The sequence below is a fragment of the Atractosteus spatula genome, chromosome 28 (genome assembly GCF_055471065.1).
Source record: "Atractosteus spatula isolate fAtrSpa1 chromosome 28, fAtrSpa1.hap1, whole genome shotgun sequence".
Classification (NCBI taxonomy): domain Eukaryota; kingdom Metazoa; phylum Chordata; class Actinopteri; order Semionotiformes; family Lepisosteidae; genus Atractosteus; species Atractosteus spatula.
Window position 1 is genome coordinate 5,460,871 of NC_142733.1, and position 23,614 is coordinate 5,484,484.

The window sequence follows — 23,614 nt, forward strand, 5'->3', positions numbered from 1 at the left end:
AATACCTAAACTCCACATACAGCAATATATCACACAACACAAACATTTTATGAAAAATGATCATTTATTGAACAGTCCTGTTTCATCTTAGAGCATTAAAATAAACTTAAACGGCTAAAAAACATCAAACCAAGCACACTCCGGTGTATCAATTAAAAAAAGAGAATGTCTTTTTAAAGTCTGTACAATGTACATCTTAACGTTTTCAAATCAGAAAATCAATTAACCCCACAGGCTGTTGTCAACATATTCCAAGTACAGACAACACAAGTGAAATCTCTCCGAATAACTGTTCACCACACTGAAAATAACAAAAACAAAAGTAAGTGTATTCAGAAGAGTGGCGTTTCTCTCTGCACTTATGAACCAAATAAAAATAAGCATGTAAACTAGTTGGTTTATTTACATTTATCTGCGACACCCTCCTTTTCCCATCTCCATCCATCGCCATGCAGGCTCCAATTTCAGGAAGTCAATTTCATTTGTAAATTAATAAAAGGAAAACTGAAGATTGCCATAGGAGTGACCGAAGAGCAACATTTGAAACATTATTCAGCAGTCACAGAAAAGCACGATTCTGTCATCTGATCACACATTCCCCTCTTCACCGTGTCTTCTAGTGCACAGAGGCAAAGCCTTAACACAAGGTTTCAGAGAAGCTCAGACCTGGGCTTCCTAATCTCAATCTTGGTGACCCGTCTCCAATAGTTTCACCTCCGGTTTTCTACTTTAACCCTTAAATGGACTACATTTGCTTATTTTAAGTTGCCAAGATGTTCCAATTAGAAGTTAAGAAAATGTAATTAGCATTAGATCTCCAGTGTCATAATTATGCACAAATGCTCTATAATCCATCTAATAACTAGCCTAGATAAGGGATCCATTAAGAAGCAGCAAGCCCAAATTGATGAAATGTCAGAAGACACTGGACACACCAGCACTAGGATTGGGAATCCCTGATACAGAGAGACGATGAAGACATTTTATCAGAGGGAGACAGACAAGATCAGGAAAAGATGGGGGGTAACCACCACCTGCAGGGTGTTTAAGAGACTGCAAGCTTTAACAGTACTTCTCCTGAGGCCACAACAATGATGTCGCTTTGGGGGTACAGAAAGGTTTGTGCACAGGTATTGGAGAGGAAAGGGGAGCAGGGTACCCCTCTAGCCGTCCTGCTGCTGGATGAAAGGATTGGGAATGGCCTCCATGCCGTCTTGGGGGCAAATGAGGACCACAGATGTTCCCCGGCACACCACCAATCCCAGCTGCCTGGTGTCCTCCGTCAGCTTGTACTGATCATCGGGGTCTGCAGACGACACGGAACAAAGGAGGCGTAAGGGCAGACTGAGCCTCACCAGCCTCTCCAGCACAAGTCATGCACAGTGTCTGCCTGGGCATAAGCCATCATACCCAGGCAGTTGACCAGATGGAACTCCCTCTGTAGGGATTTATAGCAACAGCATTCTGCTGCCTCCGAGACTGCCAGCTTGTTCTGCCCGTCAGCCTGTAGGCCTGTACAAAACCCATGTGCCTCAAAACTTGAATAATAATAACGAAAATAATAATCCCTTACACTTATATAGCGCTTTTCTGGACACTCCAATCAAGGCACTTTACAGGTAATGGGGATCCCCTGAACCCCCACCAGTGTGCAGCCCCACCTGGATAATGCAATGGCAGCCAGAGTGCGCCAGTACACTCCCCCACACACCAGCTCTCAGTGGGGAGAAGAGCAGAGTGATGAAGCCAGTTCAGAGATGGGGATTATTAGGAGGCCGTGACTGGTAAAGACCAAAGCTAAGAGCTGCAGGGGGTTTTGGACCTTCATATAAGAACTATGCCTTCAGGCGCTGGCACCTACCTCTCATGTACTCTATAGTGCCGTCCAATACCAGGTTCAAGAGCGGATCGAACCCTTTCAGGATGCCACTGGCTGCCAGAGAGAAAAGCAAAAGGCACTCGGTGACTCGTTCTGCAATTGATCCACTCGACAAAGGAGAGCCGAGAGGAGACGCCCGGCAGGTCCACCTGCGCATTCACTAGCACTGCAGAGTTTGGGAGGAACGCGGGGTTTTCTCGATGCAAGAACTCTTGCATTGAGAAGAAAGGCCCACACAAACACACAATTTCCTATAACATACCTTCTCGTCCACCCTGGAACTTCACACGGATGGTCTTGTCGATGTACTTTGACAAATCAAATATGCTCTCCTTCTTCTTCTTCTCTTTATCCTGAAACCATTAACGTTTTTACCAGGTGGGGTTAAAAAGGGACAGTCCAGGGTTACTTTGGGGAGACAATACACAAATGTCTGACCAACCACTGCTCATCGTGCATTTTAAACGGAACAGTACAAGTCTTTTTAACTGTATTGTTCTTCGTTATTCCTCAAACAGCGGCCCACGAAGTAATAACAGCTAATCAAGACATTCACCGTGCTTTATTTACGATATGGACTATTTTTCTCTAAATAAAAACATTATTTTGGAGGCCTGGTTACTGCTCTCTGACTAATAAACGAATTCAACTCATGCAACGCCAAACACAGGTTTTCCTGCAGGTGAAAACATGCTCTGTATACCTCCAGAAAAATATGTACAGGCGCATGGGTCTAGCTCGCCAGTGTTTCAGTTAACTTTGCTAAACAGTCGGACATCCAAGGGCTTAAGGCTCGGAAAGCTAGGAATAAAATCGTTTTTCTGTTGTCTACAATAACTTTACATTAAAAAAACGTTTGAAAAGAAACATTTTGTTAGTACCAGTCAAACGAAGCCGGTAAAATTAAAATGGTTTTTTACACCTAAATTCTAAAGAATTCTAATTCTTAAAATGCCTAACTTTCTATACCCCTCACCATTAAAACAGACAATCAAAAACTAGATTTACTAATTTACAGTTTCCGGGGAAATAAGAGACTATACCGAACAAATAACCATATATTACACAAATCATACACGAAAACCATTCACCGATACTCACCGCCATCTTTCAATTGGGTGAGCTCCTCCCTTCGACTTTTCAACTTTGACCTCTTTGATTGGGGAAACTCCATGTTTCAGGAACTATTCTTTACATAATGTTTCCTAACAAACGTACACCTGTACACATAAACACTAAAATAGTAACGTAAGAAATATCCCTTTAACTAAATAAGCTTCAGTTTTTGAAACAAGGCACGGAATTCACTACCAGAGAGTCCCCCTCTTTGCGGTAAATTGTGGACTAGTCCCGACGAAGTGGTACGTTTGATTGACAGGGATAGTAGCAAATTACGTTTTTATGCGGGAGCTTCTTTTTGATTGATGGATCTATTGACCAATAGTATTGCGGACCGAGGGTACGCGTAGCAGAAATGACCCAATGAAGTCGCGCTGCGGTATGGCGAGGGTGGGAGCTTCCAAAACAGCTGATGGTGGACAGGGCTTATGACGGGGATAAACCATAATAACAGCCAGACATCATGAGGGACCTGAGTGCTCTGATTTTCGGAGCTATATTGGTAAAACAGGTGAGATACTGAATATCTCCGATTCGCTGTAGTACATATTGCATTAAGCAGGGCTTTCGAGCGTTAACGATTTTAAGTAAATAGCTGAAATCCGACTAAGGGGGCGATATTCTGGTTGGTAGCTATTATAGCTAATGGGCCCATGTAATGAGTCTTCTGATGGATAAGCGAGTGTAAAAAAGCGATGCTTCACCTCTTACAATTATTATTTTTACATTCAGCTCCTCGATGTATTTACTTCCTTTGTACAGAACCTAGAATTCCTCGATGTAATACGTTTTTGGGTTCCTTCTCCTATAAACTTAACATCTACAACAGTTACCTCTGCTGCTGTTGATAGATGTGGATCAGCTGGACCTGAGCTGAGCACTGTTCCGGGGAAAAAAAAGAAGATTTTTCTTTACTGCGCGTTAGATCCAGATGAAGACGAGGGCAAACATGTTAAAGCCCCCTACAAGGACGTTTAATTCACAAAACAGCGGCCAATATGCAGTTTGCAGTTCAATTCCAGTGGTTACCGGCTCCTTTTTTTCCTTGTTAGAAAGCAACCGTCCGCATTTTGATTGTAACCTTGTGGTTAACCGAACTGAAAATGGCTGTTAAAAAAACAAAAACAAAATTAACATCAATATGTAGCGAACATGCTATTAGCGTTGTCCTAGAAAAGGAACCGAGAAAAGTGACCATTTTAATGTTTATAAAGAAATCGCAATGGGAGGCGCACTGACCTGTGAATTCATTCAAAGCGCCGACACCTGGAAATTTAAAACGATGGACTGTTTAGTTTTTCAGCTATTCCACGAGACGTTGGTATTAGAGACTTTATTGCTGGGCGAATTATTTTTTTAAGTAAATGAGTTGGTCGTCTGAGACTAAACACCGCCAGAGTATCGCCCAGAACACTGATTCAGAGCTGTGTGACAGACCAAAATAAAATAGACAAAATCCTCAAAATCATTGACAGAGTCAAAGTAACGTCCTTTTTCAGAAGAGGACACAAACAGAAACTACAGGACCGTGCATTTAAAACTGCGACCAGGGGGACTCCCCTTCACACAAAGGCTTGTGGGGAGGCAAGCTGGCAGCCTTGTTGCTGAAGAGGTACCCTGAATTAGCAACACCTGGGAGAGGATCTTTGAATAAGTTAGCCATTAACAACCAAATTCAGATGAACCGAATGGCGTCCACTCACTTGTCATACGGGGTAATAACTGTGAGCAATAGGAGTGTTTTGTTGTTGCTTAACATGAATACTCTTTTCCATGTAGGTAATGGGATAAGGCGTCTATCCACACTGTTTCAGTAGGGATCCCCACAGTCACCCACAGCTTTTTCTAACTGCTTTATCCAGTACAGGGTTGCTGGGGAGCTGGAACCTATCCCAGCAAGCAACAGGCACCAGGCAGGATACACCCTGCACAGGATGCTAGTCTAATACAGGGCAGAAAGACACAGACACACACACACTCACAACGGGGCCAGATTTCCCAGAAGACAGTTAACCCACCATGTCTGTGGACTGTAAGAAGAAACTGGAGCACCTGGAGGAAACCCACGCAAACATGGGAAGAGCATGCAAACTCCACACAGACAGCACCCGGGATCTGGCACTGAACCCCAGCAATACTAACCACTGCATCACTCTACCTTCCTAAAACTGGGCTGCTGTGCTTAGTTCTCTTGGTGCCTTCTGAACAGTTACTGCCATGGCACCTAGGGAGGGGAGAGTCAAGTAAAAGGCCCAGAAGTAGTCAAATATGCATTGGGAAACGCACCTAATTACGAGTGTTGTTGCCACAGGTGTTGGGGGAGTATGGCATGGCGCACGTGACTGAGAGAGGGAAGAGTAAAGGGAAGGATTACTGCATCCTGTTCAACTCCCAGTGGGCACACCTACCTCAGGATCTCAACAAGGCGGTGAGTAGAGTCCAGGAATTCTGCAGCTGCCCAGCCTGCGGACCCCCTCTCGCGATCCCGCTCTCCGTGCAGACCGTATTGCAGCTGCTCCTCAAAGGGGCAGGGTGCAGAGGTGAGGATTTCCTCACGGGCACCAGGGGTCGAGCCCCAGCACACGCGTTGAATCAGCCCAGTCAGACCGCCCCTGCATGTCTTTAGGAGGTGGAAACAAACCACAACAAACATCGAGGAATGTGCACGCTCCACTCGGACGGAATGGCACACACTTCCTTCAGTGTTAAGCTCGTTTGCATGCCTGTGATTGTTTCAGGTGGTTTAATGCTGGTAAACACAAATCGTCTTACAACTAATATTTAGGCAGACACTTTGCTGCTAATAAATGACCCCCACCTCTGGGAAGCTTTATAATTTCTTTGTCTTTGGGCAATATGGGTGGAATTACACAGGCACCTTTGAATTGAGTGCAGGGTGTGCGAGCAGGCAGTGGTTCGAACTCACCCTTGTGAAATGTCGATCAGTGCTCTGATGGAGTCCGAGCTGACTGACCTGAGAAAGGTGCACAGCCCTGCTAGCAAGGGAGTTCTGTCTCTCATGGATTCTGTCCAATTTCTAGCCCCGGCCAGACTGCAGCGATGCGAACGAGGATGGCCCGGAGTCCCAGCCAAATCCTTTTTTTTGGAATTATTAATTTTAATGAAAAGGTAAAATGGCACAAGAGCTGTGTCTCAGGTTCAGAGCCTGTCAGGGGCTGCTTTTGCCTGGTGAAAAGGTACCAGACTGTGCAGCAGCAGTATCCCTGAAGGCTTTGGGTAACATGAGGATCCCATCTGTCGTGTGAGCGTGCGAGTGTGAGAGCATGTCTGTGGACGCTACCTGTCTCAGCGGCTCACACTGCCCTGCCCCAGTGCAGGGACTGTGTCTACAGCCTAAAAAAACAGGAACTCCAGTTTAATAGCACTGCTGGGCCCAGGTTTCTCTGAATTGTTTGTTTTGCCCTGTTTAAACAAGTGCTACAATTCCAGCTTCCAGGGCAGAATGCTAAGAGAACAAAAAGTGTTTTTTCAGTGGAACCACACCCGTCCAGCTGAGTGCAAGACTTTACTGAGGTCCGTAAAGGATTACCTCATGTGTGAGCGTAAGACAAGCATTTCCAAAAAACAAATAATTGCTGTTGTGTGTCTCTTGTAGTAGGTCTTCTGGGCAAATATAAAGGAGTTTTCTTTCCCACTTTCTTCTGTCGCTCTTAAACTCTTCAGTCCCGGCTCCAGATCCATGACCTGACTGCTTCTGTGCTGTGCTCCCCGTCAGAGGTGCCCGCAGGTGGGTTCCCCAACCGCATTCCCATGGTGCTTAGGGGGAACTGCACTTTCTACGAGAAGGTCAGGCTGGCTCAGATCAACGGGGCCAAGGGGCTGCTCATCGTCAGCAAAGACAGGCTGGTGAGTGGCCAGCTGGGCACGGATTATCCCTCTCTTCCTGTTCATCCACCCATTTTCCAACCGCTTTGTCCAATACAGGGTCACAGGGGAGCTGGAGCCTATCCTGACAAACAGTTGGCACAAAGCAGGATACACCCCAGACAAGATTCCAGTCCATCACAGGGCACAAACAGACACACACACTCACACCAGGGCAAATTTTCTGAGGATCTACTAGTAGGTCTTTGGACTTTTCTCTCCCCTTCCCTCTGGTCAGCATTATAGGAGCATAAAAGCAGAAACTTCCAGATTCAGAGAATTTCTTCCCACAAGCTTTCAGATTACTGAACTCTACCCCCACCACTGACTCTCACTGATGTTTTTTTTTAAGTTGTATGTTATTTAACTTGTTGTTGCTACTTCTGTTCTGTGTTTATTTTTTGGTGATTCCTTTAATGTCTTTGTATTGGAGCAGACATGCAAATAAGCACCGCATTGCACTTGTGCATATGACAAATAAACTGCACTGAACTGAATGTGGCAGTTGTTAGGCACCAGCAGATCTTCCTTATGACTGTCAGTGTGGTCATTCATGCTCTTTTCTTCTGAAAAGAGTAACTTGGAAAGACCCTCAGACTAGGCTGACATAAGCTGATATTATGAATTTGCACATATCCTATTTTTCTCCTGTTAATGTTGGATTTTTTGTCACAGCCTTTCTGAATCCTGAACACTGTTTTCAGCTGTCTCTTTTAAGCATGTCTTCAGTCTGGCTTGAATGGAAGATATTCCCTTTTACTCCTTGCAGCACGAACTAGAGCATCTGTCCCTTCTCAGATGTAGTTACTGAGTTCAGGTATTTCATGTTGCATCCCTGACACCTGTGTGTATATTCTGCAGACCCCCCCTGCAGGAAACAGGACCCAGTATGAAGAGATTGACATCCCTGTGGCCCTCCTCAGCTACACAGACATGCTGGACATCAGCAAGGTAAGTAATGCTTTTGGAGAATGCGTAAGAAACAGCAGTCTGATCCAAGCTAAATGCGCCTTCTGTGTCTGTGCCTCACAGCGTGCCTTATTAGCTGTGCTGTAATCTAGCTGGTATGTCTGATTGCAGTTTACTGTGTAACATGAGAGATGTCATTTGCCATTGAAATTTACTTCAAAGGACAGTGCAGTTGAATGGTCTATAAATAGTATAAATGTGTGAAGTATATAACTCCCACAAGATATTTTTAGATATTCTAACTGATTTAAGTTAACCAAGAAAAAAAATCAGAAGGTATTTAAACACTATTGTATAGAATCCATTCCCTGATGCTAAAAGACAGAATCATTGAAAAAATCATTCAAAATCATTCAAAAATTGAATCAATGCATTTCAATTTGGTCCCAGCTCCTTTGTGTATGTTAATGATGTTTGTACTGCTTAGAAGTACAGTGCGTATCCTCCTGGGAGATTATGATTTCCATGAAGGAGTTCTGCAGCTGGGGTGGCACAGCGGTTAGCATTGCTGCTTTGCAGTGCTGGGGCCCTGGGTTTAATCCCAGACCTGGGGTGCTTTCTGTGTGGAGTTTGTATGTTCTCTATGTGTTTGTGTGGGTTTCCTCTAGGTGCTCTGGTTTGATCCCATGGTCTAAAGGCATACTGGGAGATTAGCTTCTGGGAAAATTTGGCCCTGGTGTAAGTGTGTGGCTGTTCCTACCTTGTGATGGAATGGTGTCCTGTCCAGGGTGTGCCCTGCCTTGTGATGGAATGGTGTCCTGTCCAGGGTGTGCCCTGCCTTGTGCCTGCTGCTTGCTGGGATAGGCTCCAGCTCCCCTGCAACCCTGAAGTAGAGGAAGCAGCTAGAAAATGAATGGATGGATGGAATTCTGCGAATGTTAATGAAGATGTTTCTTGCTGTAGACCTTCGGGAAGGGCAGAGAAGTCGCTCTGTATGCACCAAATGAGCCGGTCCTTGATTACAACATGGTGATCATCTTCCTGATGGCTGTGGGCACCGTGGCTATTGGAGGCTACTGGGCTGGTAGCCGGGACATCAAGAAGTAAGTCATGCGCACCTCAGTGTTTCAGTATCGGGTTTGCTGTCTTGAAGAGTAACAGGTTCACTGGCTTATTAAGGATTTAACACAATTGCAGTGTCATTTTCACTGTTGTTGACCAAAAACGTCAACCTGTACAGTAATTGTTTGGTGTACCTATTTTTTATCCTTTTATATATACTGTATGTTCTTAACATTCACTGTAAAATCAAATTTCATACCACTGACTAGATATAAGGAGATTTTTAATTGACTTAAAACCTTAAGTCATCTGCCAGGTGTGAAAGAATATACTAATTAAGATGATGAGTATCAGCCATTTTCTGGCTGTTTGCTTAGTATGTGGGCTTTAATTTAGCTTTTTTAGAAGGTCTCTGAACAAAATCTTGGTTATGTTAGCTGCGTTTAAAGGGATATTAGAAGATACTTTATTATGATCATTTATATACGTAGTGGCCAGTCCTGATGTCTGCAGGACTGCATAACATTAATCTAGGGTCGAAAATGAAAATCGACGTGCGCAGAGATGCTCTGCAGTGGTGACCGAAGTCTGGTGACTGCTGATGTTGCCGGCTGCATTGTGTTTCAAATCGGCCGCTGAGATCGAACCCGTGTGTGTTTCCTGCAGGCGATACATGAAGCACAAGAGGGATGACAGTGCAGAGAAGCAGGACGAGGAGACCGTGGACGTGACTCCCATCATGATCTGCGTGTTTGTGGGCATGTGCTGCTCCATGCTGGTCATGCTGTATTACTTCTATGATCACCTAGGTAATGGCCAGGTGGAGGCGCTATTATTTGAATAAACCTCTGCGTTGCTCTTGCAAGTTAGCAGGGGGTGGGAAGCAAATTAGATTCACTCAGCGCTGTGAGCTGGAGGGATCAAAATGTCTGCACTAGCCTGTGCACCTTGCAGCTTTCTAAGCATTCATCATGGAGGAATGTTTTCAGAAGCCGTACATCTTGATGAATTGTGTTAGACTGGCAGCTGACGATCTGAGCCGAAACACTGGGGCATCACGAACAACGCGGTCATCAGGCTGGGAGGGAATAACTCTACTGTGAAGTACAGATAAAGATGGCAGGGGAACAGCGGTCAGGGAGTCGGTTCAAAAGATAAGGGCCTTTCTACTGAAGGAATTGGAGTAGGACAGAACACTGTGGCAGTAAGATAGGTCGAGGAGCCCTCTCAGACCAGGGGGATGAGCTGGCAGCAGACAGAAGGCAGAACAGAACAGGGAAGCTGCGCAGACAGGCATGTCAGGTAATAATAATAATAATAATAATAATAATAATAATAATTAATAATTGCTTACACTTATATAGCGCTTTTCTGGACACTGCACTCAAAGCGCTTTACGTGTAATGGGGATCCCCTCCACCACCACCAGTGTGCAGCCCCACCTGGATGATATGACGGCAACCATAGTGCGCCAGAACGCTCAGCACACACCAGCTCTCAGTGGGGAGGAGAGCAGAGTTAATGAAGCCAATTCATAGATAGGTAGATTTCTAAGGATGCTAGTCCATGGTCATGGAGCAACAAGGAGACAATAGGATCTGGATCTGAATCTGGATTGAGGAGTGAGACGGGTTCAGGCAGAACCCAGGACATATAACTGGCGGAACACACGTAACCTATGAAAATGTTGCTGCATGTTTAGTGTAGGTTGTCTAAATAGACAACTTTTTAGTGGTCAGAACCGTGTGAGTTCAGAACACAAGGATGCCCATGCTGCAGCCATGTTGCTCTGGGAAGTCTGGTATTTAATCGTCGATCCCTGTCCGGCCGTTGCTTGACGGATAAGAAGTACAGGATCCCTATGGCTTCATCTTCAACAACATCCTGGATTTCTGGCTTCACGGTATCCTCTCTCCCCTTCTCTCCCCAGTGTACATGATAATCGGAATATTCTGCCTGGCAGCCTCCATAGGGCTCTACAGCTGCCTCTCCCCCTTCGTGCGGAGAATCCCCTTCGGGAAATGCAGGTTAGCGTCCCTGGGAGAAGAAACATCATCTTTTCTGGGGGGTTTTATTTTGCACTCCCTTTTGCGCTTCTCCTGTTGTTGAGTTTTTGTGCAGTCTTTGTTTTGTTTGTTTGCAGAATCCCTGAAAATAACCTACCGTACTGCCACAAGCGCCCCCAGCTGCGGATGCTCCTGCTGTGTGTGTTCTGCGTGGCGGTCAGCGTGATCTGGGGAGTCTTCAGGAATGAGGACCAGTGAGTCCGGGCCCCGCCTGGGAGAGCTGTCGGCACAAAGGGTGGAACCATACTGAGGCAGCAGTAGAGTGATCCAGACATCAGTGCTTCCCTTTAGATCCAGTTACCTGTAAAACACATCAGTGCCTACTTAGGAGTACCCGAATTAAGAGAGTAATCAAATAATTAGATCAACGATGTTGGAGAGCTTGGATAAAACAGAAACCACTAGATCTTGCAGGAAGGACTGTGAGACCCCTGAATTGGGGCCTAACTGGTATTGGTATCTGCTGATGAGAAAGATGCAGTCCTGAGACTAAGTGGTCACATGTTCATATATACAGTAGATGAGAAAAATGTGTTCTGTTACCGTTCACAGGTGGGCCTGGGTGCTGCAAGACACTCTGGGGATTGCATTCTGCCTTTACATGCTCAAAACTATCAGGTTGCCTACTTTCAAGGTGCGTCGCATGTTGTTTAGAGTCTGCTGTGTATAGTGGTACGGTTTTGTTTTAGTCACAGTCCGCCCATGAGATTTTGTTTGCAGATTTTTGTTTGCACATCGTGTTCGTGGGTTATCTAAAGAATCAGCACACAGAGGAAATAGAGACTGATATTGCAGTGGGAATAGCCTAAGAGCACCTCATTCACAAATCTAGCAATTGAGGGTGTGTGTCAGCAGTGGATCACTTGACACATGTAATAACCATCCGTGTATTATGTGTCCCTTATGTGGACTCGGACACATTTAGAAACCACATCTGTCATAGGCCACATGTCATGTAGGCCTTGCTAATGAAAATATGCTAATGATTTCCACTGCTTAAGTAATTCACACATCTAAACACAAGTCATGTGACAAAGCAGCTAAAGTTACCAGGCATTTTTAAGCATAATAAGGATGAGTCAAACATTGAGAACATATGGATGCTACTTTAGAATATAATATATTCTTAAAATATATTATTTAAAACGGAAGTAATAATATTACTGTACTTTGGATCTTTCTTTTTCCTCTCTCAAATGATAATGGAAGACCTCCATCACCTGTGCTGCAGGCCAGCCTTGTATAAGAAGGATCTCTGACCATTACACCTAGTTTTTATCATTGCAAACACAAGCCAGACGTGCCCTGCAGTTAGAAAATACTGCCCGTCATTACTCCCCTTTCAGCTATCTTTCCCCTATTCAAATATTCAGCACACGGAAATGTACACATCTTCAGAGCCTTTTACCAGTGCATAAGGCTTTCAGTGCACACCTGTCTTTGTCTCTTTGTCTTGCGCACATCGCTTTAAATTGGAAATGAGGTCCCTCATCTGAAACGTTCTCTTTCTTTGTCTGCAGGCCTGCACTTTGCTGTTGACCGTGCTGTTTGTCTACGACGTTTTCTTTGTATTTATAACTCCATTCTTCACAAAGGTACGTGCGGCTTACCTCTTCCTTTCATTTAGCGGCCGATGCCAGTATTGGATCAGTCAGTACTTGGGCAGTGTGAGCCTGGAATGGATTAAGAGAATAGGAATGGATTAATGGAAAAAGAACTATTAGACATACTATTAGAAAGTTGAAGATATACACAATTAAGGCAGCTTCTGAAGACTCGACTCAGTGGTTTTGACGGATGGATGCGATCTGTTTCTTTCCAAAACTTGATTTCCCCTTTTACCCACAGAGTGGTGAAAGTATCATGGTGGAAGTAGCTGCTGGTCCTTCAGATTCATCTACCCATGAGAAGGTGAGACTATTGAGGAAGGTGTATACAGAAATAAAAAAGGAACCCGTTTATTCTTCGAGCCCTAGTCATAGACTGGCCGCATCTGCCATCTGGGGAAAAAAAAAGGATCTGGTCATCTGCTAAAAACGTTAGATGATGTCATGTCTTTAATGAACTAGTTTGAGTTTCTTGGACAATTCTCTTCATCTTGAAAACGAAATCCGTTGAATACAAAAACACGTGGAAAAGGGGGCTGATACGTTTTGCAGAAGAAAAAAAGCATCTTACCATTGTGTCCCGGTAGTTCTCCTGCATTAGAACAGCTGTTGTGGTTAAGTACAACTTCGTGCGATTTTAAGGTCATCTCAAGTCTCTGCCCAGTCTTGTAAAACAGGTTTTTTTGGCTGCAGTTAGACAAGTTTAAAAAACAACGACATTGCACCTGATGATTGACAGTAGCTAGTGAATCGTCACCAAGATGGAGCACAAGAGAGCAACACAGTCACACAAGGCAGACAATCATAGGACACACCCTACAGTAGGTATACTCCCACAAGCAGCTATGACAGAGATGGAAGATGTCTTTACCTGGAAGCCAACTTGATAATGTTACATACATTTCATTTAAATAGTTTTATTTAACAGAAATAACATTCTTTTTTACAAATTACATTCCAGACATTTTATGAGCCATGACCCGAATATAAATATACGTCGATTTATGAACGTAATTCATTTCATGAAAACTGTTGCAAGGCGAAAATGAGTAAATAAAGAATTAACTCTCATAAGATGATATGTATATCCATCCAATTGGTTCTCGAATTCCAAAAAACTCTCACAATTTTCAGATGTTTCTTTTGTGTAGTACAAATGCAGGACAATGACAGCAGTATTACTCTTTATGTCAGTTGCTCACCATTAAAGTCTAGTTAAACTAACAGACCTGTAAAACTAACATACTGTAAAGTAGTTATGGTGCTTGGCAAACAAAACCCAGTAAGCTATAGATATAACCTTTTTTTAAAATAAAACCTTCATTATTAATCTAACAATTAAAATTAAATAAATACAAGTAAAAATAAATTAAAGGGTGTATAGCGTTCTTTAGTCCAACACTACATACTGCAGTATATTCCTCCACCTACAATAGGATGAAATTGTGACATTAATTGTGCATGTTGTAGCAAAAACATGTTCATATTTCAAAAAACGTGTACAATAGAAATTTGCCCATTTGGTTGTTGCAAAATTTGTAATACGAGTGGAGTGGACGATGTCGGAGCTTGGGAACTGTGCCGTGTTTGGAAGTGCCTGCAGCAGGATGCTCACCAGCAAAGGAATTTTGCTTGTTGTAGACAAGATAGGTTTGTGGGTAACAATTTGCACACTCCGTTGTAGCGAAAATTCAGAAATCTGTTGATAAATCAGGGGTTGCCTGTACTTAAACTCATGCCTACCTTGTACACATGCTGTGCACAATTTTTCATATTGCAGTGCAAATGTTATGAACTTGGATTGTCCTCCTAGTGGTGATACTGGTGCTCTCCTAAGACCCAAAGCACTCCTGGTGCGACGTGTGTCAGAATACCTGGTTCTAATTGTTCTGTGCCACGTTGCTCCACAGCTGCCTATGGTTCTGAAGGTTCCTCGGCTGAACTCCTCGCCCCTGGCTCTTTGTGACCGTCCTTTCTCCCTCTTGGGGTTCGGGGACATCCTGGTGCCCGGTAAGATCACCCGAGCCGGGGAGTGCCAGCGTAAGTTCTGGGGACCCACACACCTGGGTATCAGATGGGTGAACCCTTAACTGAAACAAACAAATTGCTTGGTTAGAACCTTTGCAGGTTTTTTTTTCTGCTTAGAGGTCAAATGTCATAAGTTATAAGAGAGATCACTTTATTGGCCATATACAATTTCTTGCATTAGGAATTTGTCTTTCCGCACACCCCAGCTTGCTCTCCATGAGACACACAGACAGGGAGAGAAGCTGGGGGTCAGAGCGCAGGGTCAGCCATTTATACGGCACCCCTGGAGCAGCTGGGGTTAAGGGCCTTGCTCAGGGAACCAACGGAGTAGGATTCCTCTGCCGGCCGCGGGATACGAACCGGCAGCCTTCCAGCCACAGGCGCAGATCCTGAGCCACAGAGCCACCGCACCCCTCCAAGTTGTGAAACAAAGTATTTAAAAGGCAGCCTCCTGCATACTAAAGACCTGAACCCAATTAAGGAGTTCAGAATACGCTTTTTATTAGTGTAGGGTTCAGTTATTTAATTCAGCATTCAGGTGGCACAAAAACCAGTAGGTGTGTTGGGTCTCTGGGCCCAGGATTGGGAACATTTGACCTTGGCTGGGAAAATTCGATCTACTGTAATATTTCCTTTGGTTCTGAAGAGTGTTGTGTCTTATGGTTTAAGCTCCGACCGGACTCTTTGTTTCAAGAGGGTAAACGGAGGTGCTTCTGTGAAAACGTGTAGCTGGAGACCTGCTGTACTCACCCTGCATGTGCTGTGTTTCTCCTAAAGGACTGCTGGTGGCCTATTGCCACAGGTTTGACATCCAGATGCAGTCATCAAGGATCTATTTTGTGGCTTGCACTATAGGTAAGCTTGCACATAGAAAGAATTTGTCACCTCCTTTCTAAGAACTAGCATAACCAGAAATGTTGTATATTTGAACAGACATTAAAACTTATTTATTCTTTTCTACTGTTCTGAGCTGAAACCAGTCTGTTAGCAAGCCCGTGCAGCATTTACAATACACACCCTCCGGGTCTTTATTGATTATTGTTTTGCATGTTCAAAGCTCTTTATAACTAACTGTGTTTTTTAAAACAGCTGATCCTCTATGCTGGGAGTCCCCTGCCTTCACAGGTCTGCTCCTTTTTCTTTACAGCCTATGGAGTCGGCCTGCTCATCACGTTTGTTGCCTTGGCTTTGATGCAGATGGGACAGCCTGCCCTGTTATACCTGGTGCCTTGCACTCTCCTCACTAGCCTGGCGGTGGCGCTGTGGCGCAGGGAGTTGCACATGTTCTGGACAGGCAGTGGCTTTGTGGTGAATACCAGTTTGATATGAGTGCCTGCGGAAATTGCTAATGTTATTGCCAGTAACTAAAATAAAAGTTGAGTAAACCAATCACAGACAGAGACATGAAAACCTTTGCAATCTTGGTCACCTTTGCTTTTCTCTCTGTATGTTTTCTGTGGCAGTCAAAGGGCATTTTAGGTCTTAGGGAAATTCTGTACCTTGTTCTGTGCTGATGTACCTTGCTGGTACAATTTAGGGAAAAGATTTCGTGGTTAAACCTCAATTACATCCCAAGGAGTCAAATTAAATTAACCTAATTTTAACATATTGTCCTTCTGTCTTACCTTCTGCTATTCCAGGTACATTCTAAGAGAATGGTGCATCCTTTGCATATCTAAGGAACAATGCACATGGGAATTATCCTTTCTGTGTATGTTTAGCTAGTACAGGTCAGCAAAAGGAATGCCGGTTTCCTCTTTTGGTCATCTTAGTAAAAGTGCAAGAAATTTCCAAATTAGAATGTGTGCATCTTGGGGTGTTGGGATGTTATATTCTTTTTGTTGCTGATGTTTGTCCCATCCTTAGAGAGATCTTTTCAAATCGTAGGCCACTTTTCCATGTCTGTGTTATACACATATATAAGAGTCTGCTGTGTGTACATGTGTATGTGTTTTATTGTTGCTCGTCAAGAAGTGGAGTCAAGTTGCCTTCTCGTGCTTCTGCTTCATTTCCTTTTTCTCTCCCCCCCCCCCATGTGCTTTTTGCAGAAAGATGTCCCCCAGCCTCCTCTTGTCATGGCGCCCATCAGCTGCACCCAGTCCCCAGAACCACCCACTGAGGAGCCCCTGACCAATCCTGAGTTCCCGGGCGCCGAGGCCACCAATCAAATCGAAGATCCTCCTCCCCAGGCGAAGACCCTCTCCAAAGAGGAGGCTAGCCAGTCTGAATAGAGGACACTGTCTTAGGATATCATTTTTTTAAATATTATTTCTTTGGTTGTTTTTTTTGTATAAGACTGGGATGTGATTTGGCAAAAGGCCTAGTCTGGTAGGGAGCACTACAGCAGAGTGCAAACGTGAACACTACGTACTTGGCAGCAAGGAAGGAGGGAACTCGGCCACAACACTCAAGTGACATTCAGAATCGCTAAGCTCTAAATTGTGGGTGCTGGAAGGCACGTAGATGAAGCATCACCCCTAACCGAAACACGCCCCCAAAAGCACAGAGGAGACCACACTGCAGTGCTCATGTGGTGCTTTGGCTGGGAAGTGACATCAGCATCCCCACCCTTTCCCATTTTCCCATTTCGACATGGATCCTACCAGTACCTGTTGTCAAGCAATAATCCTGGCAGACCTGCCTGCGAAACCAGGGGGCTGCTTTGCATCCGCGCCGTGCAGTCGGTCTGCTCGAGTACAGAGCCAGTCAGTGCAAGAGGCAGCTGTGGATCAGTCAATTGAAGCTTTAGGCTGTTTTTTTTTTAACCCGAGTATGTAAAATGGCACAGTTGCAATATCCAAACACTATGTGGTGCTATAAAACAAAAAGTAGATCATGAGAGAACCAAAGTTAAACAATAACACCTTTAACCAGATGTGATTAAAGTAAGGTGGGGTTTTTTTGCTTGCCTTGATCACATCTTATGCTGGGGTGGAGGTCTCTAATCCTGGTTGTGGAGGTGTGTCTGCAGGCTTTCCTAACACTCTTTAGTGCCGTTGCACCTAAAGACCTGAGAGAAGGTGTTAAATTGGTACAGTTAAGCCCTTAAGAGTAGAAACCTGCAGACACACTGGCTCTAAAGCAAAAGGATTTGCGACTCCTAGCATCAAGGGCATATGTGCTCAAGTTTCAATGCTTAAGAATGTGGGTGCAAACAGTATTGCTGAAAATCCTGACAAAAACCTGACAACTCTTTTTGTAAGCATGGTGGAACTAGCATTCAAATGCCCAGTTTTGTGCTTGATTTACCCCAGTTTTATAATCCTAAAAAAGTAAGAACTTTCTCACCCTAAATCCCAGATTGAGGATGAATGGGTAAAATTTAAAATCTGGTTCAGAATTTCACTAGTGCATTTTTTCCTGGGAAAAAAAAAATCTAAAAAACTGTTAACTGTGCGTTTGGTTTATAAGGTTAATGGTGAGGCAGGGTCTTTTTATAGTAATTGACTTAGTGAATTTCCTCCGATTCCTGATATAGGCATTTGCCGTTAAAATGTCTTAGAGAAAAAGAATTTAAAGGAGAAATTAGATGAGGGAATCTAAATGAAGTCTCATTTTATCAAAGTGGTGCTGAACAAGACTTTGCTGTATTTCTCTTAGTTTTATACACACCATGTGCCCTTCACACTGTTTTCAGACTGAAGCTCAATGGACTTTCATGTGAGAATCCAGTAAATGTTATGGTTACATAGAATTCTCCTTTATATCGGACTCAAATCCAGACTTACTCTTGCACCTAAGTAAAGGTCTGAGGTTGAAAATGTACATAATGTTAAAACGTCACTAGAATGTGTTCTTGGATTAGATTTCTAGGTGTTTGTAACCTTCGGACTGTTGTGCCATCATTAACATTTGGAATTCTCTCTCCCGTGACAGTGGAACACAGTAGGACGCGAGGTTTTGGGCTGTGGAGAAATCGGACATAGGAATGTTAGAAATGTTGCATTGCTTAAGATTCTACTCAAAATTCTGTCAGCCTGTTTTTAAAATGCTACATAATTGGGTATACCTGGAATAACTTAGAATTCTGAATGTTTTTCATGCGCATTGATGTAATTTTGCTGGACAACTTTTCAGGGATGTAATGAGTTACTCATACTGCTCAACAATATTTATATATATATCCCTATATTTATCTCTTCATTTTGAGCAGTGCATCTTGAAAAATCCCATGCACTGGATGCAAGGGAAGGATATTTCTCATTTTAAAAAATGTCTTTGAGATAGTTTAACTTCAGACAACATTCTGCAGAGTTACTGTCCCTTTTTTGGGGGGAACTGGCATTATTGCAGAAAACAATCAAAACTTCAAAACTGCTAGCAGAAGCATTTCCTTTTCCTCGCCTGAAGGCTGGATGGTGGACAGTATGCTGTTCCCCATAATTACAGCACTGACTCTGTGATATGGTACCGTCCGTGCTGGCAGTTTGCTGTTGAGTTGACCTGTGGGTTGTGTCTCAACACGGGCTATAGCAGGGGCTTATACAGCAGTCATGGTTACTGCAAGTAAGTAGCAGTACAGTACAGAAGCAAATCTCATGTGTGTTGTATGTTGAGTTGAGTGCCCATGGAAAAGGATGCCTACAGGCCTCAAGCTTGTGTAGTATCTGACTTTGACTGATACTGCTATAAGTGTCAGTGGACTGAGGGAGCCAAGTGAGTTTTTAATACCTCAGTTGAGGATCGAGTACAATAAAGTTACAAATAAAAGGCTGTTTGTTCCCTGAGTGTTCTTATTTTGTGTGTCCCGTCTCTGCAATAAAGAGGTTTGGTTTTGTTCGGCTTCAGGACGTTAAGGGACTGAAGGCTGTGTGGGTTTCATTCTGTCTCTGCTTCTTTAACCTTTCAGCTGTCACTTGTGGGAAATACCCTTTAGACAGCACAAAAGTACAGGATTCTCCAGCTGAACCCTCACTGAGCCTGCTAAAAGGAATTCACATTAGTTCCCAGTAGAACTAGTGCAGTTTAAAAGATTTTCACAAATTTCACAAATCGACAGCAGCTACTGTATAAGATGTGGCCTTTTTGGGGGCTTTTATCTTAAAAAATCTGTGTTCCCTAAATAAATGATTCAGTTGCAGTTTTAATTCATTTTCACTTAAACATTATTGTGTCCTTCGCACAACATATTTGTGTTTATCGATGGTTGGCGTCTGCACTTGGATGGCAAATGATTCTGATTCTTGTGCAGATTCCCCAATCTGTTCCCCAATCCCGATTTCTTTTTATGCATTGTTTTTAGTTGTTTTGCGTGCCATTAAAAAAGGGTCACAAATTGTACTATACCCCCCAGCTTTTATGCAGCAGATTTCACAACAACTTGAGGGAAATTTGTAACGGTATTATTGCAATTATCACCTGTAAGAGAGGTGTGGCATCCTGTGTTTGCAGTAGAAATGGTTTCTGTCTTTTGAAACATTGGGCTGAACTAGGCAGGCAGTGCTAAATAGGTCTGACTGATGCAGGGGGAGGTTGATTGCAATCTGAAAGCCTGTCTCTGCTCACACCACACTGCAGCACTGAGTGTGCAGAGAATAGGATTACAATGTACCTCCTGGTGCATTAACAAAGAGCTAGTTGTGGCTTTAACTGCCTCTGCCTGGAGTCTCTCTGGAGAGACAACACTTTGAAAGGTGTCTTTGTTCTTTAGTGTTGACCGGTAGTCCTAAAGCTCCAGAATGCTTGCTTAGTTTTGTGTCTCAGTTTTGGATTTGCTTTTAACACACAATTTCTCAGTATTCTCTGAAAGTATTAAATTGGTGTGATTGGATTAAGACACGCACCAATTAATATACAAGCAGAACAGACCTGGAAGAAAATCAGCTGGGCTTCAGCCATGACCAGCGCTGGTAGGTGTGTTTTTATGACCCAGGTAAAAATTGGTTGAGAGCAAAATTATGAAGCCTGACAGTGGGAAAGGTTACTGGAAACTCATTTACCTGTAACCCATGAAGCAAAGACAAAGGATGAAACGAGCACAAGTGTGGTACTTAATATACTTTTTAACCTGTTTCACAGGTGACAATGACAATGGGTTTGCTCGAGCATTCTGGCTACGATACCTTACTCATGCCTACAGCAGCTCTTTCTCCATCTGGGATTTGAACCCTCAACCGTCTAGTTGGGTGGCTTGAGCTCCATACACACTGACATCCCTGCTCAATAACCTGGGTGTTTCTTTGGGAAGAAATAGACACACACAAGTCGAGATACTCTGGAGACTCTTTCAGGATTAACTCCTTTGCCATCCCAGAACACCAAACTCCTTTCAACAGCCCTGGGGAAAAGTCTTGGGGACCTTATAAAATATACAGTAATGTATTTATATCTACCACAGTAGCTGAAGGAGCGGGAGTTTTGTTTTTGTTTTTTGGTGTGTGTGGTTCAGCGTGTGCGGATGGGGGGGATTTTGTAGTCATAGACGAGAAACATAGGGTTACTCACCCACAAGGCACCAATTTTAAAAAAATATAAGTGGCATGCCACAGGAACGCAGCACAGGACGGAGGTGACAGGAATAGATACTGAATAAACGCTGTAGCCCGGAGGACAACAAAATAAGCCCTTGTGAAATAAGCACAAGGGAGTCACAAATGAAAACGGACTCCAGTCCTCACAGTATCGAATAGTTAAAAACGGACGACTTTGAACCAATGTACGCACGTTGTACAAAAGCTGTCCAACACTCGTGTGTTTCGTGAGGTGCGAACATACCGTACACCAGATAACACGTCATGACTTAAAAAACAACAACAACAACCCAGCACCATTACCGAAAAGTGACCAAAGCGATGTTTCAGAATTCGATTTCTCCTAACCTCCCTTGCGAAAGAATACGATAACTTTGTGTACAGGGCAAAACATATCCCCCGGTTAAAAGGAAAACTGGTTGAGAACTACAGTACAGGTCGCGTTTATACTTAAATATAGTTGTTTTAAGAGAGAGTCGCCGTTGCAAATGTTGTGAATTTGTCTGACTCGTTCGTTATTAGAGTGTAGCCCTTGTGTAAGTGTGCTCTTTAGGTGAGGTATTTAATCCTGTAAGTAGCAGAGAACAACAGCCCACCCTTTTCCAAACGACTGGAGCGCTCTGTTGAACGGGGTACAACAACAGCTGGGCTCTGACTGTTTGCTCACGATGAGCATTGCAAGACTACTACTTTTTGTTTTTAAAAGCAATCAGGATGTCTCACTGAAGTAAAACAAATAAAACCTGGCGAATCGTATTTCCTTAGTTCCACTACTAACCATCTTAAAAAGGAAAATTACTTGCAAAACCTACCGATTTCTAAAATTGTCTCAAGGCAACCATAATACCGCAGAGCCGAGATGAGCGGAACGATTGTTCACTGTAATACAATTTGCAGAAGCATACAGCCAGACCAAATAAACCATGATTTCTTTCGATAATCCATTCTAACAATTTACATTTTTCAACCTTTCTGATTCATTTCTAACCTTCTAAGACGCACACAGCTGTACCTAAACAGGCTGATTTGTCACGCATTTCACGCTGGTCTGATGAAATGACTGGTTTGCTCATGAGCTTTAGTTGTAATGCGAATATTTTGATCTACAGCAGTATATAAATGCTTTATTAAAAAAATCCTAAAAGGAAGATGTGGCCGTTCTTAACAAGGGTGATGACTGCAGCCTTCTGCTGTGTGTGAGAAACGGTTCAAATCTCGAGAAGAGATGAGTCCTGATTGCAGCATGATGTGCGAACCCCGACAAACTCTAAAGAAACACGAAAACACTTCCCAAGACTCGAGCTAATCTACAAATAAAGGAGACTAACACGGGGATTGAGGAGCAAAAAGAAGGTGTTGAGATCACCGCAAGCGCCCGAGAATGGCAAGAAGCAATTGACTGAATCCATCAGTACATCACGGAGCGACTCGGGCAGTTGAACCGAACACCATCTTTCTAAAGCTAATCGTCTCTCCGAGGTTTCGACACAAAATCGCTGCCAGACAAGAATCATTCGATGACCTCATGCTGACTGTTAGCCACCCTCACAGTCAGTCTATAATAAGTCTTTCAAAGCGTAGCAACCCAGTGTTTCCATTTCTGTAGTCGTGTTGGAAAGTATAGTCCCATTCCCTCACTGTTAACAGCAGAGGTTAGCAACTATTTTTTTCTTGGTTAAAAAAAAAACATGTAACCAACCAACTAACGACCCTCTCCGGCCAGTCACCGTTTCTCATATCACCACAAAACGTGTACAGTTCTTATGGTCTTTTCGATATTTTCGAAGCTTGCATAAAACAATACGAAAATACGAATACAAAATCCAAATACAAAAAAACAAAGATATCGAAGAACAAATATGGTTTTGAAGAATAAAACCTTACTCCTGTTATAAAGGCTTCACAGAAGACCCATAAAGGAAAAGTGTCCTGAGGTTTTTGTTGTTGTCTGTAGCAATTTAGAAGGAAACCCGATACTTTTAAATCCATCCATTCATTGTCTAATCGCTATATCCCATACAGGGTCGCGGGGGATACTCTTAACTTTTAAAAAAATGATCATGTATTTTTCTCAGTTTGTGAGCAGTGAGCAGGGTGGGGTGATGACTTCGGAATCACGACTGAAATTCCTCCGAAATGAAGTTCAGAGCACTGAGAGTAACAGTTCACTTCAATACAGTATCTCTAGGCGATGCTGTCCGGTTCCCACACCTGCAGCGCGGACAGCTCTGCCTGGAAGGGCGTGGATGTAGGGAGCCGGCCTTTTTGGAACACGATACCTGCAGGTGGGAGGAGGGGGGGCTCTCAGAATTTGGGAGGGAGGTTTAACGTTACCTGTGCTCTTTATATAACCCACCCGCCCCCTTTACAGGTTGCACAGAATCTTACAGCCTCAAAACGTTTCACCACTTGGCAACAAAACCGAGCGACCTACCTGAAGACGAGGCCTGGGTTCTTTCGAGGACAACGGATAATTTGGGAGGTCGCCCAAGTTCGGAAAAAAGGTGAGGGAAGCTGCGGACAGAGAATATAGAACATTATTTAAAAAAAAAGAATTATGATAAGACTTTAACCAGAGAACAAAAAAAA

General features: G+C 43.6%; 2 protein-coding genes across 4 annotated transcripts; one reads left to right on the top strand and one right to left on the bottom strand.

Annotated features, from left to right (window-relative positions):
• Window positions 1–45: 45 nt before the first annotated feature.
• lsm7 (LSM7 homolog, U6 small nuclear RNA and mRNA degradation associated) lies at window positions 46–3,121 on the bottom strand. The gene is made up of 4 exons (XM_088907568.1): window positions 2,981–3,121; window positions 2,142–2,232; window positions 1,862–1,933; window positions 46–1,306 (listed from the first exon to the last, which is right to left on the bottom strand). Exons 1-4 carry the CDS (start codon window positions 2,984–2,986, stop codon window positions 1,164–1,166), a joined length of 312 nt encoding a protein of 103 aa, XP_088763694.1. The 5' UTR covers window positions 2,987–3,121; the 3' UTR covers window positions 46–1,163.
• Window positions 3,122–3,408: 287 nt separating this feature from the next.
• sppl2b (signal peptide peptidase like 2B) lies at window positions 3,409–19,268 on the top strand. 3 transcript variants are annotated; one of them, XM_088907565.1, is made up of 15 exons: window positions 3,409–3,509; window positions 5,310–5,426; window positions 6,683–6,865; window positions 7,745–7,834; window positions 8,756–8,895; window positions 9,521–9,663; window positions 10,785–10,881; window positions 10,998–11,114; window positions 11,473–11,554; window positions 12,441–12,515; window positions 12,769–12,831; window positions 14,438–14,567; window positions 15,333–15,410; window positions 15,703–15,863; window positions 16,604–19,268. In XM_088907565.1, exons 1-15 carry the CDS (start codon window positions 3,462–3,464, stop codon window positions 16,784–16,786), a joined length of 1,707 nt encoding a protein of 568 aa, XP_088763691.1. In that variant the 5' UTR covers window positions 3,409–3,461; the 3' UTR covers window positions 16,787–19,268. The 3 variants fall into 3 exon arrangements, with proteins under 3 accessions (XP_088763691.1, XP_088763692.1, XP_088763693.1); XM_088907566.1 differs by having other exon boundaries at window positions 14,438–14,537; XM_088907567.1 differs by having other exon boundaries at window positions 15,703–15,930; window positions 16,604–16,741.
• The last annotated feature ends 4,346 nt before the right edge of the window (window positions 19,269–23,614 follow it).